Here is a 13,442-nt window from a genome sequence, read left to right on the forward strand (position 1 = left end):
CATTAACACCCCTCCAGTCATTACAAAGAAAGAATATCACAAGGGAATGATTCAGAGGGACTCAGGGATGGGCGTGTATCTATTGTTAAACAGCAAGACAAAGTAAGGGCTGGCATAGCCCAAAGGAGAGTGCTTGAGTGGTAACAGGATGGTTGGGGAGCTGACACGCAGCTAAGCACAAGCCAGACTCCCTCACACTGGAGGCAGGGGTAACAAGGTGACTCTCAGTGCTGCATACCGCAAGAATCATCACAGTGACTATCATTCACAACTCAGAATTGAACAAGAGAACTACTCTGTCTTCTCTAACCAGAAGGATTGCCTGACAAAATAAGAGACTCTAACCATCAACTGCTCTCTGAGAAAGGGACTTGGACAAGTTTTTTTTGTTTTGCATAATCACTCAATTTTAATTCCAGAATACTTTCTCTTGTTCTGATTTTTTTAATTTTGCTTGTGTATCCTGATCAATAAACTCCCAAACTTTGGCATTAATTTTCTAGTGTGTTTGCCATGGTACTGAGCAGGCTGAGTTCTCGGCACTCAAAACCCAAAATCATGTTTGACTGTTTAGTGTTAGCACAATGACAGGGTTGTGTTAACACTTTTGACTCTCTGGGCCCATTTACTCCAACAAAATTAAGACCCTACCACCCTATCTCTTCTCCTCAGTGACAGTCCAGGAAATCCCTCAGGTGACTATATGGGGTGGACCCCTGATTGTGACCAGTTGGCTAGAGCATTGTTTTTTTATTGGCCTTTCAGGAGCTAAAGAATAAATGTTACGCATGTGACATGTAAGTCAACCTTCACAATGTTTAAAAGGCTGAGAGCTTCCTCCTGGACCAGCATTTCTTTTCCCTCACATAAACCACCTTTCCTTAAGATTGCTGTGCTCTTGCAATGTTACCCTTCAGTCAGAAGAGTATCTAGGCACACACCTCATCTAAGGCTGATGCAAAAACTGCTCCATGAATAGGGCAGCAGGACTGGTACTCATATCTACTCTGCCCTGGCAGAGCTTTGGCCTCCTGCTTGCAGGCTATATCTGAGCCCTATGAGACTGGATTTGAGCTGGCTATCTCTCTGTGGGTCATTGTCGTGTATCTGGCATTTGTGAAAGGATCTGTTTGTAAAATCCAACTCTCAGAAGTCGCTAGGCAAGTGTCCTGCCTTCAGATTCCTGGAACACTGAGTGAAATTTTGTTTAGATGATACATTGCCTGTCAATTAACACAGAATTTTATGGGTGGAGTTCTGTGAAAACCATTGTAAACTGGTTCAGACCAAATTAGAGCACTTTATAGTAGAGCACTTTCCTGCTCAGGTAGTTGAATTTTATCCTAATAAACACTGATCATATTCCATAACGCCTTTGGACTCATAGCTATTACACCAAACACAACCAAGAGAATTCTAATTCAAGATAAAAATACTGTAAGTTGAAAGTGGAAGCCTGGGGCGCATGTAGCTTCTGTAACTTGCATCCTTTTTTGCATACTGCATCTTTACATTTCTAAGGAGCCTTGCTGCTGTGAGAGGTTCTCCAGTCTTTCTGTTCACGGGGGCTGTTATTGCAAAGTGTGTCTCACACACACTGCACTGTTGCTCGGAGATTTTACACTTGTTATTTCTTTTGTTGACTTCCTTAATTTAATCTAAGTAATTGAGCCTGGAGTACATGGTTGCTCGTTGTGCTTGGGAAAACATGAAAAAACCCATAATAATTCATACCTAGTATGTTGCATTCATAATTGTGTAGCTCACCAAGATGCCCAGATCCCATGTTTATGGGAAAACACATTTGGGAAAAAAGCAGTAAAGGCTAAACAAATAGTATATGAATAAAAATCCCATGTCTTATGCGTGCAATTATAAGATTTATGAATTAATTAAGTTGCTGAAAGAATGAATTTCTGGTAAAATGCAGTGCAATGTAAAAGTAGATTAAAACAAACTGATGTGTATCTAGCTTGCTCCTTAGATACTTTCCAGACTTATTTTTTAATGAGTCTTTAGATTAATATTAATATAAAGAATTTTTGTGGGGGGGGGGGGGAAGCAATAGAGACTGGGACAACTTCAAATCATGCTGTGTGTAAGAAATTTTGCTAATCCTACAGTGTGGTTCATTGCCTAATCGACTTTGGCATTTGATTCCTGTTTTAATAATCATGTAAGTTGCTTTGTCTAACAAGTCCCTGTGTTCTTCCTCAGTTTCTGGAGTTACAAATAAGGTTACACACTGATCGAGTCATGCTGGGGAAAATGCAAGAGGAGAACCGGCGCCTGAACCAGCGAGTTGATATGGTGACAGTTGAAGTTATGGCATTACAGAAGAAGGTGAGATCAATATAAATATAATAGAGGTGCTATGGATTTTTGAAAACTGGAAGTGGGTTAAACCACTGCTCAGTTGTTATATCTCAGTGGCTTTGTGTGGAGAAGTTTTCTTCTGCACACCACTGAGTATAATTTACTGTGTGGCTAACATCATAATGCTATTTATTTGAATGCATCCTGAAAAGCTTAGCATTCTCAGTCATACAGGTTTTTGGAAAGCATTCAACTGCAATTTGCTCATACATTTCTTTGATTGCTGAACCATCAAATAATCTAAAAGGGGAGATAGAATTTTTTTTAAATTAGGGCTGATACAATTTTAATTTTCTTTTTTAAAGTAGGAATATTGTGTAAATATTTAAAATACAAGTGGCACTTGGCCTTCACATAGCTAGGGGGAAAAATGCTTTTATTACTGTAAACAATAAAACACATTTCACCACTGTGGAATACTGATTCACCAAATTACGTTCTGGTAGATTTGACACAATAATAATAATGAAAAAATTGTTTGTTACAATATAAACCTATGCAAACAGTGTTGCTAAATTCCCATGAAGTGCTCTTTGTTTCTAATGATAATGACACTCCAGCCCCCAAAAACAAATGAGAGCTGGAAGCTTGCAAGCTTGTTTGTATTATGTTATGTAGCAACATTTGCCAACAGGTTTGAATATTTTAAGTGAATTGACTGCACTGTAAAGGTGCCTTGAGAATCAGTTCCTTTCTCTGTCCTCACAATGGTAACAAAATAGGCAGAGGAGTTGCAAAGCTTAGCCATTCTGCCAATGAACCTTAATCCTGAGTGGGAGGATAAGAGGATAATTTAATCTCTGTCCCTTATTCAGTCTTTGGCCTTTCTATGGAGATATCAGTTAGAGCCAGTTGTGAAGGACTGTGGTTTGGACAGCTATCCTCTATAACCATGACTGTCAGCATCACAAGCCCTCATCCTCTCAGTCCCCACTCTGAGTTCAGTGTTGGTGGAGGTGAATTTGTCCCTGAGTCAGTATTCACTCCAAGCTGTAGTGGGATAGTATGGAGCATTGAACTGTTGGAGAAAGTGTCTTTTGGATGAGATGGAAAACTGAAGTCCTGATCCCTTATGGTCTTTAAATATGTTGCTGTTTGTACAAGACTTTGGATATTAATCCCAGTGTCCTGAGCCAGTTGTGATGAGAGCCATTAACTCCACCTACCTACATTTATTCTACAGCTGTAATTGGATACTGTATTCTTCCTCAGTTGTATTCCTAAACTTTTAGTGCTGTTAAACAACTGCTGCATTTTGCCCCAGCTATGGCTGTATTATAGTGGTGGGTGAAGTGAGTCCTGACTATGAAGTATGTAAAGCCTTTTAGGACCTTTTTAGGTAAAAGGTGCTTATAAGTAGCTAGAGTTACCATTCTGTTCAAATCACAGAGGAGACACATATTGGATGTGGTCCAAAATTACTTCCATCCTGGGGTTCATTTTTATTAACTCAAATCACAATGTAACATAATTCTCAAAGTAAGCTGTCTCTTGAGCTTGGCTATTCCATGTAGGCTTTTTCTCCTCCGGGACCTCTTTGTCTTTGCTCGAGTCCCCTCCACCTCCTAGAGGAACTCAAGTTTTCTTTTATACCTGGGTTGGAATAAATAGGACCAGCTCATAGGACATCAGAGAGAGTCAGCAACTGTAACTCTGCATATCTATGGATAGTTCTAACACCTGACAAGACAACTTTGCAAAAGAGTCTTCCATTTCTGCGCAGGGTCCTTAAACTTCCACACTGTTACAGAGCTATGTGTGTATATAACACATTCAAAATATTCAAATGTTTAGTTTTTTATTTTTGTCGTGTATTCATTTATAATGTATATCCAGCCAAAATAAGTAGCCAGGTTTCTGAGAGAGCTCAGCACCTGAGAGAGCTTGTTTGAAAATCTAGCTGTAAATGTCACAATGGAAGATGTGGGTACTGTTGTCTTGGGAGAATCTGGCCCCACACAATCAAGTACAGTCCCTCCATGACATAATGAACTTGTCACTAATGCTCAGCGCTGTGCTAAAAGACTTAGTCAGAAACTAGAGATCTGGCTTCTGTTCCTACCTTTCCCATACACTTCCTATGTAACAATGGACAAAACGCTTCATCTCTGTTTCCTTGTCAGTAAAATAGTGATAAATATCTAACTTGTAAGTTGTGTCTAGATAAGCATAAAATGAGTATTGTAAAAACATGGTAGTTAAAACATATTAATGAGCATGTTTTAAAAATACACTGTGTATCCTAGTCTGGATAAGTCCTCAGCAATGTAACACATTTAATTTTTTGGTTTGATCAGAAGGCACTTATATAAATGCAAAGTATTATTTCCGTCCCACTGAACTGAACTGTTTTTACCAATTGCTGAACGAAGTATAATTTAGGGCTTCCGTTCCAAAACTAATGTTGCATTCTTATTTGTACTGGTGGTTTTTTTTTTCCGTTTGTTTGTTTTTTTAGGATAGAGCAGAGATATAGAAGCTAATTTTCAAACATTTATTATACATTCATTTTAGCACCAATGTACATCTGGCAAACCAATACAGTCCAATTTAAAATGACAAAAAGACTACTAGAGAATTCTCATAAGCTTAATACATCTGTGCTTTTAAAAACTTGGTCTGTGATAAAGCTATTATACATGATGGGTACAAACAAACACAACCAACAACTCCCTTCCCCCCCACTAACTATTCTCACTATAAATATCAAGGCTACAAAATCCATCTCGCTGAGATTTGTGAATTGCTTTGTTTCCAAGAATAGTCTTATAGTAAGGGTGTCAGCTGTTCTTTCTCCAGTTTACACTCAGACTCCATTAGAAATCATACACTGGATGCCCATCAAGCCTGAGGACCCTGTGCTTACTGCATAGCTCGGAAATGAGATTTCTGATACTGTACTTGAATGCTACTGATAAAATACTTAACTATTTCAGATAGCTTGCTCCTCAGTCCTTCACTAGACTCTGAAATGCTTTCCAGTGTGTCATTGTGGAATGCACATGCACTTCCACAGTTCCTAGCAACAGTCAAAAGCAATCAGAGGCAGCTATCCAAAGAGAATAGCATCTTTTTAGAAAGCTAGATTTCTTAATCAAAGGCAAAAGAGGAGACCATTGCAAAGGAACTGGACAAAGACCGTATTTCCATTGCTTTTCTGTGAATAGTGTCCTTTGAAGGGAAAGAATATTAAAGAAATTGTGAGATGGGTAGCAATCTTGTGTGTATATCCTTTCAGATAAGGACCACACCAGCTGTTTTTATTGTCAGAAAACCTTTTATCCTACTAGAATTGTCTCTTGTAGCCTGACCACACTACTTTTTTGATTCAGGAGCCATCAGATGTTTATATCAGAAGGGCACTCCTTCACTTTCTGTATAATGAAGCACTCACCATTTACTCCGGGTGTTGTCTACGGCTTGCCAGTCTGTTAGAACTGGGGATCTGCAGAGGCAATTTTATAATGAAGAAAGGAAGGTTACTCTGCAGTAACTGGAGTTCTCTTGATCTGTTGTGTACATCTACAAACCAATACAGGCTTGTCCTTCCTTTTCAGCTTCTTTGTGGTTAAATTAGCTGAAGTGTAGAAGAATGGAAGATGATCACAGGGCATGTTCCTGTTACTACTGCATCTTGAAGTGGTAGATCCATGTTTCGTATGCATATCGCGTCTCTGCAACAGTCATACTGCTATTGAGCTATTCTGTTAACCACAGCATGTTAAGAAAATATTTAGAAGCCATTTCACGAAAGAGGAAAGCTAAGAAACTATGTAAGATCTCTTACACTCAGACACCCAGGGCAAGAGAAACTATACCATTCAATGAGAACCTTCCCGTGTACTTGAAGGAATGGTATTCCCAGCTTTTTCCTTCCAGTGCTCTTCTTTTAGACATGCCAGAATAAAAAAGTGGCAAGAAACCCCATTCTGTGCCATGCAAGTTCCCTTCCCCCTATGATCCCAGAGGATCAAAGGGAGGAAAAAGTATGTGACTGTCATTTTGGATGTGATCCCAAGGCCACTGAAGTCAGTAAGAGTCTTTCCTTTGACTTCGGGGTTTGGATCCTTTTGAAGAGGGTCAATCTGTCAGACACTTGGGTCCATTGCAGCAGATAGGTGACATAATTTAAGGAAAGAAAGCTGGACAAGAGGTACCCCAATGGGTTAAAGGTTGTGAGAAAGGCTAACCCAGAGTGCGTGTAAATTAAATCAAAGGAGATTATTGTGGAGCATATGATTTGTGTTGACTAAGGAGTTGTTGTATGGTGTTTTAATTCAGTGGATGTTGTGAGTGTACTCCAGGTGAGCAGAGGGTAGTGAAAGGTTATAGCAGGAATGAGTGATCTTTGGATGACCAGGATTGGGTCCTTACTAAGTAAAAATGGGGTTTGCCTGGACACTGTCAAAGGCTAAATCCTTTGTATGTTTTTTGCTACCTTTTGATTTGTGGTTGAGAAGACAGTCTAACCTCATGCTTCAGATTGTGGGAATGTTTTTTGTTATGTGTTTTTATTATTTTTTTTACATTGGAAATATGAGAGAAGCCTATCTATAGATAGATAGACTGATTAAAAGAACCATGAAATATACTTTTCATTTTAATGTACATGTATCAAAACATACATGGATTCTCTTTTATTGTTTTTTGAAGAAAAAAAACTTTTTGCCTTGTTAATACAGCTGCCATGTTAATACAGTATGTAATGTAGTGTAGCAGTATCTTTTGTGGACAAATTTGTTGCTATGCTCTGATATCACAGTGAATGTGATGTCACAGTAAAATCAGATCACATGATATAGGTTGCACTTTCAAATGAAATGTAGACATTTCAAAGGCAATAAACTCCTATAGACCTTGATTCATGTAGAGAGAAATCGTTGGCTCATCAGAATGGATAACCTCCAGTCAGTAAGTTTTGCCTTTGTAGAAGATGATATGGTAAAAGCAGAAAATGTACATTCCTAATAACAGCCTAAAGCTTTTTAAGGTTTTTGCGTGCTCTGCACAACTTAATTTATGTATTGAACTAATAGCTCTTATATTCTTAGCTGGGGAGAAGTTGTTGGGGTTTTTTTTGGGGGGGGAATTCCACCCCTTGTCTAGGGATTGGGCCGGAAATCTGTCAGTCTGGACCCTCCTGCAAGATTTCTAGTAGTAATTTTTACTTGCTAGAAACCAGGAAATACATGACCAGTCTTTATGTTGGTATCTTGTTACTCTTACTAACCAGAACAAGGAAGTAGAGGCATGTGAGAATTAAATGGGGAAAGAATCATTTTATTTATTTCTTTAAAACCTAATCAGTTTGGATTCAGGTCTGATTTTGAGTTTGGACTGGTTTCCATCATATCTGAGCTGGCTTGCCCATCCCCATGAAAGTATTAAGCTTAAAAAAAAATTCTGGTGTTCAAAACTTTTCTGGGTGTAGTTGATAGATTTTAAGGCTCAAACTCTTAGATTTGTGATTTCTCGTTTAAAGTTGAAAAGTCCTTAAGCTGTGAACTGTTCTTGTAAGATTCTTACCTTTTGCATTTCTTCATTGTATTAACATGACATTGACATGACTTGTGTGTGCTAATATATATAAACACTGTATATAGAAAATGCACCTACCATTGCATCTAGCTACCTATATCAGTTAAACAAACAAGCAAACAAACAAACAAAAAGCCATGGATACATAATTGACACAGCTTCCTCTCCAAAAAGATAAAGCTAAAGTTCAAACCAAACATTCAGTATTTATTCAATATTATATCTGTCTTTTCTTTCCATTCCATTTTTATCCATCTTATCTATCAATCAAATACACTGATATAGATGTGGTTTGTTACCATATGGTACAGGTAGGTGTATGTGTGTGTGTGTGTGTATATATATATATATGTGTGTGTATGTGTGTAATATTTTATTGCTTTACATCTGTATTCCCTTGTTCAGAAAGTTCCCTTATACATTAGGAAAAACCAGCGATTTCCTCAGGAGAGAGAGAGAGAACTGAAGATCTAAATAACCATTACAACTTTGAGCGCACCCTTTTAGGCATTAGTCCTGCAAGCTGCTTCATGCAGGTGGACTCCTGCTGGTTAAGCCATTGAGGTGCCCTGCTGAAGGCTGTGGAACTCCATGCAAATGCAAGGGTCTGCCAGCATGAGGCAGGATTGGGGCATTAGTTATTTTTAATGCTACTTCTCGTTATACCAAAGTCTTTCATGAAGATAGCCTTTGCACATTAACCTGTTTTTAACAAAAGGACTTTAAAATAGCCAAATACAAAGTGATAAGTAACAGTCAGCATGGATTTGTCAAGAACAAATCATGTCAAACCAACCTGATAGCTTTCTTTGACAGGGTAACAAGACTTGTGGATAGGGGGGAAGCGGTAGACGTGGTATATCTTGACTTTAGTAGAGATTGATACTGTCTCGCATGGCCTTCTCATATACAAACTAGGGAAATGCAACCTAGATGGAGCTACTATAAGGTGGGAGCTAAACTGTTTGGAAAACCATTCTCAGAGAGAAGTTATCAGTGGTTCACAGTCATGCTGGAAGGGCATAATGAGTAGGGTCCCGCAGGGATCAGTTCTGGGTCTGTTTCTGTTGAATATCTTCATCAGTGATTTAGATAATGGCATAGAGAGTACACGTATAAAGTTTGTGGATGATATCAGACTGGGAGTGGTTGCAAGTGTTTTGGAGGATAGGATTTAATTCAAAATGATCAGGACAAACTGGAGAAAGGGTCTGAAATAAATAGGATGAAATTCAATAACGACAAATGTAAAGTATTCCACTTAGGAAGGAACAATCAGTTGCATACAATCAAAATAGGAAATGACTATCGAGGAAGGAGTACTGTGGAAAGAGATCTCGGGGTCATAGTGGAACACAAGATAAATATGAGTCAACAGTGTAACATTATTGCAAAAAAAGCAAACATCATTCTGGGATGTATTAGCAGAAGTGTTGTAAGCAAGTCATGAGAGGTAATTCTTCCGCTCTACTCTGCGCTGATTAGGCCTCAACTGGAGTATTGTGTCCAGTTCTGGGTGCTACGTTTCTGGAAGGATGTGGATAAATTGGAGAAAGTCCACAGAAGGTTTAGAAGACATAACCTTTGAGGGAAGATTGAAAAAAATGGGTTTGTTTAGTCTGGAAAAGAGAAGACTGAGAGGGGACATGATAACAGTTTTCAAGTCCATAAAAGATTGTTACAAGGAGGAGGGAGAAAAATTGTTCTTAACCTCTGAGGATAAGACAAGAAGCAGTGGGCTTAAATTGCAACAAGGGAGGTTTAGGTTGGACATTAGGAAAAACTTGCTAACTGTCAGGGTGGTTAAGCACTAGAATAAATTGCCTACGGAGGTTGTGGACTCTCCATCATTGGAGATTTTTAAGAGCAAGTTAGACAGACACCTGTCAGGGATGGCCTAGATAATACTTAGTCCTGCCATGAGTGCAGGGGACTGGACTACATGACCTCTCGAGGTGCCTTCCAGTCCTATGATTCTAGGAAACATGGTCACCAGTTTAGCACATCTTATTTGTACCCATAACCACTTCATATTCAATGGGAAATGGCAGGAGAGAATCTGCAGATGCAAGGTACAGCTATGGGAACTCCTGACCCTGTCCTGTGTGAACACTTTCCTGGATGTAATATGACTTCCAAATATAAACTATTAGTATGTAGGAAATACAATAATACTTTCCTTACATGGACTAACTTCCAAGAGGTAATTGATGAATTCATGTTATTTATCAACAACATAGGCCTTCCCATCAAATGCACTTGCAGTGATGCTGCATCTTTTTCCCTTTCCAGGATGTATTGTTATATATTCATAGCAAAAACTAAAAACAGATTTGTATAACAAAGCAACAGATGATCTCTTGTACCTTAACGAGACTGCATCCCATTTCTGCCATGCCAAATATAGTATAATTTATAGCTAGCGTTGAAGAATTGGACACATCTGCAGCAGTAAGGAAACCTGCAACATAAAACTACAAGTAGCTGGCAAAACAAATGAAATGCAGAAAGTTCACACTACATGTCGTGAGATGACAAATCCTGTCATGGTTAGAACTGAACAGGAGAGCACACATCACAGAGAAAAAATATTGGGATTGAATTTTGTTGTGGATTTTTATCCCGCAGCTAAATACATAAAAGTAGCCAAAGAAACCTAGCCTCCAGTTTCTAATTCAGATAAGTTACAAAAGGCCATAACAAAATACCCACTGATTTACTATCAATTTTCTTTTTAAATCACTCCTAGAATACTGTGATCAGCAGGTACAGTGCAGCTGTTGTACTCAGATGACGACTTGTCAAAGCTAAAGACAAGGCATTCTCAGTGAACAATGTCATGCTGTGTAACTAAATAGGATGAACCTCCTCGTTATTTGGAACTTCAATGAAAGACTTAGCTATTGGTGCAACAGAGGTGCCCCTCTACCCCACACACAGTTGTGTATCTACAACTCCTAAGGGTAAGGAGCAGAACACCCTGTAGGCCAACCACGGAAAGTGTTGAAGCTGAAAGAAACTCGGTTGCTTAAATCCTATGGTGACTGACATAAATAAAATGTATGTAGAGAATGATAGAATCTCTCCTAGGTACTAGAATTTCCTTACTTGTTAGATGATAATTAAAATCTAAAATTGTGATCACAATAGTGATTTTTCCCTCTCTTTATGTCTCATCTTACACACCTGTGCAGACTACCTAGATCACTGATCACAGCGGAGGGTGAGAGAAGGCATCACAGGTGGGCAGACAGGGACAGGGAATGGGTGTAGTCTTGAGTCCCACTCTCCACACTGAACAGCTCAACCTGAGCTGGCATAGACTGAAAAAATTTGTTGTTGGCCAAGGATAGTAGCAGGTTATTCTCCCATCTTTCTTTCCCCCCAGAGAAAGAGGAGCAAGAGAATGAGTTTGTGGTCCTAGCTCTTTCAGTAAGAAGCTAATAAAAGACATGGGATAGCTGTTCAGAAATGTTACTGAGGCAAAATACTGGAATTATCAAGAAACAATTAGAAATATCTTTGAAGGAACTGAAGTACTATGATAATTTGTGGCTCTGAGTCACAGTTTGTTCCTGGTTCTGCTTCTGGAATGATGCAGTTACAAGCTGCCCTTGATGCAGGATATCAACATCTTTTCTGAGGGAGGCTGGGCAACGAAATATCTGTGTCAGCCTGACATTGTTGAGCCTTAAGTGAGCCAATACAGTACAGATAAGACATGAGTTTTCATCTGTATTTTTGAGCAGAGGTATTATTAATAGACCAAGGAGCCTGTAATTTCATCTGTGGTTCTCTACCCCTCTCTTGTGTTTCAAGATATCATCTTGTATTTTCCACCCTTCCACTTCCTGATTGATGTTGCAGGGACCCTCTGTGTTGCTGCTGGGTGTTGGAGAGCTTTATTCTTGGAATGAATGACGGCTCCCCGGTGAACCTCTTGTTTGGCCATATGTTGACATGCAGAACATTTCTGACAGCTATTGCAGCTGGCTATTGCAGCTACACAGTGCTACTGGCTTTCCCCCCTTTTTATAGTCTAATAAAGCAAGTTGTATGAAATGTCAAAAAGCATGATTATTAGAGCTGGTGGGAATTTTTAAAATGAAAAAGGTTTTTTTGGGTTAAAAAATAGGGGTTTGTCAAAATGAATTTTTTCATTAAAATGTTTTGGGTTTGAGTGACATATTTTGCTTTTCATAGAGAAAAGAGAATTTCTTAGGTTTTGGTAGCTAAGACCAACAAATGTAAAGTGTCCAGTTTTCAGATTTAAAAACTTGACATTTTTGTAGAAAAGAAATCATCTCTCAACCACCTCTAATGACTATAATGTTTATCTTAACTCCTTTTTGAGTGTGGAATCATTCTCTATGACACAACCCATGTTCTCCTCTGTTATGGAGAAACCAGTAAAAAGGGAGAAACATATTTGAGGACCTATAAGCTTAATTCACGGAGTTCCAATCAAGTTACCGACACTGATAAAATACATTAAAACAATAGCACTCACATTCCGATTTCCAGTGCTGTCTAATAGCAGAGCTGATTCTTGCAGTCCTACTTTGCTTCACCCAGGGGGATCCTAGCAAGAGGACCCAGTGGGACCCCATCTATGCATAGGTAGCAGTTCTCTTTGAGAGGGACAACAGCGCCATTAGCTGAATGAAGATACTTGAGACCATGACATATTCTTTTTGTGGAATCCATGTACAGTGGTCATCTGATGGTTTTAAAGATAATTCTGGTCATCACATGATCACGGTGAAGCTCCCTCTCACCTTGTGGGCAAATTACTGATGAAACAGAGGTGCTTCCAACAAGAAACTTTTTAACTTGAAAGAGGGGGCCACAATGGAATCAGAATTGTGCTAGCTACACGAATCCTCTTTTAGGGCTCAATCCTGCAAGTGCCTGAGCACTTTAGCCCAATCCACAGAAACACTTAGGCCTTGTCTACACTACAAAATTAGGTCGAATTTATAAAAGTCAGTTTTGTAGAAAGCGTTTTTATGTAGTCGATTATGTGTCCCCACACAAATGCTCTAAGTGCATGTAGTTGGTGGAGTGTGTCCACAGTACCGAGGCAACCGTCGACTTCCGGAGCGTTGCACTGTGGGTGGCTATCCCACAGTTCCCGCAGTCTCCGCCGCCCATTTGAATTCTGGGTAGAAATCCCAATGCCTGATGGGGCTAAAACATTGTCACGGGTGGTTCTGGATACATATCGTCAGGCCCCCTTCCCCCCTCCCTCCGTGAAACCAACGGCAGACAATCTTTTCGCGCCTTTTTTCCTGAGTTACCGTGCAGATGCCATACCATGGCAAGCATGGAGCCCGCTCAGCTAACCGTCACCGTATGTCTCCTGGGTGCTGGCAGATGTGGTACTGCATTGCTACACAGCAGCAGCTTATTGCCTTTTGGCAGCAGACAGTGCAGTATGACTGGTAGCCGTCATCGACGTAGTCCAGGGTGCTCTTTTAACCGACCTCGATGAGGTCAGTGGCACCTGGGCAAACATGGGAGTGGCT

At 39.5% G+C, this 13,442-nt stretch overlaps 1 protein-coding gene across 1 annotated transcript in view; it reads left to right on the forward strand.

Moving 5' to 3' along the window:
• Positions 1–13,442, forward strand: part of LMNTD1 (lamin tail domain containing 1) — a 247,267-nt gene that overhangs the window by 38,586 nt on the left and 195,239 nt on the right. Inside the window, exon 5 of the mRNA XM_077807458.1 lies at positions 2,218–2,343. Coding sequence (XP_077663584.1) covers positions 2,218–2,343 — 126 coding nt within the window. The remainder of the gene's footprint in view (positions 1–2,217; positions 2,344–13,442) is intronic.

Source organism: Eretmochelys imbricata, chromosome 1, assembly GCF_965152235.1.
Source record: "Eretmochelys imbricata isolate rEreImb1 chromosome 1, rEreImb1.hap1, whole genome shotgun sequence".
In the NCBI taxonomy this organism is placed as follows: domain Eukaryota; kingdom Metazoa; phylum Chordata; order Testudines; family Cheloniidae; genus Eretmochelys; species Eretmochelys imbricata.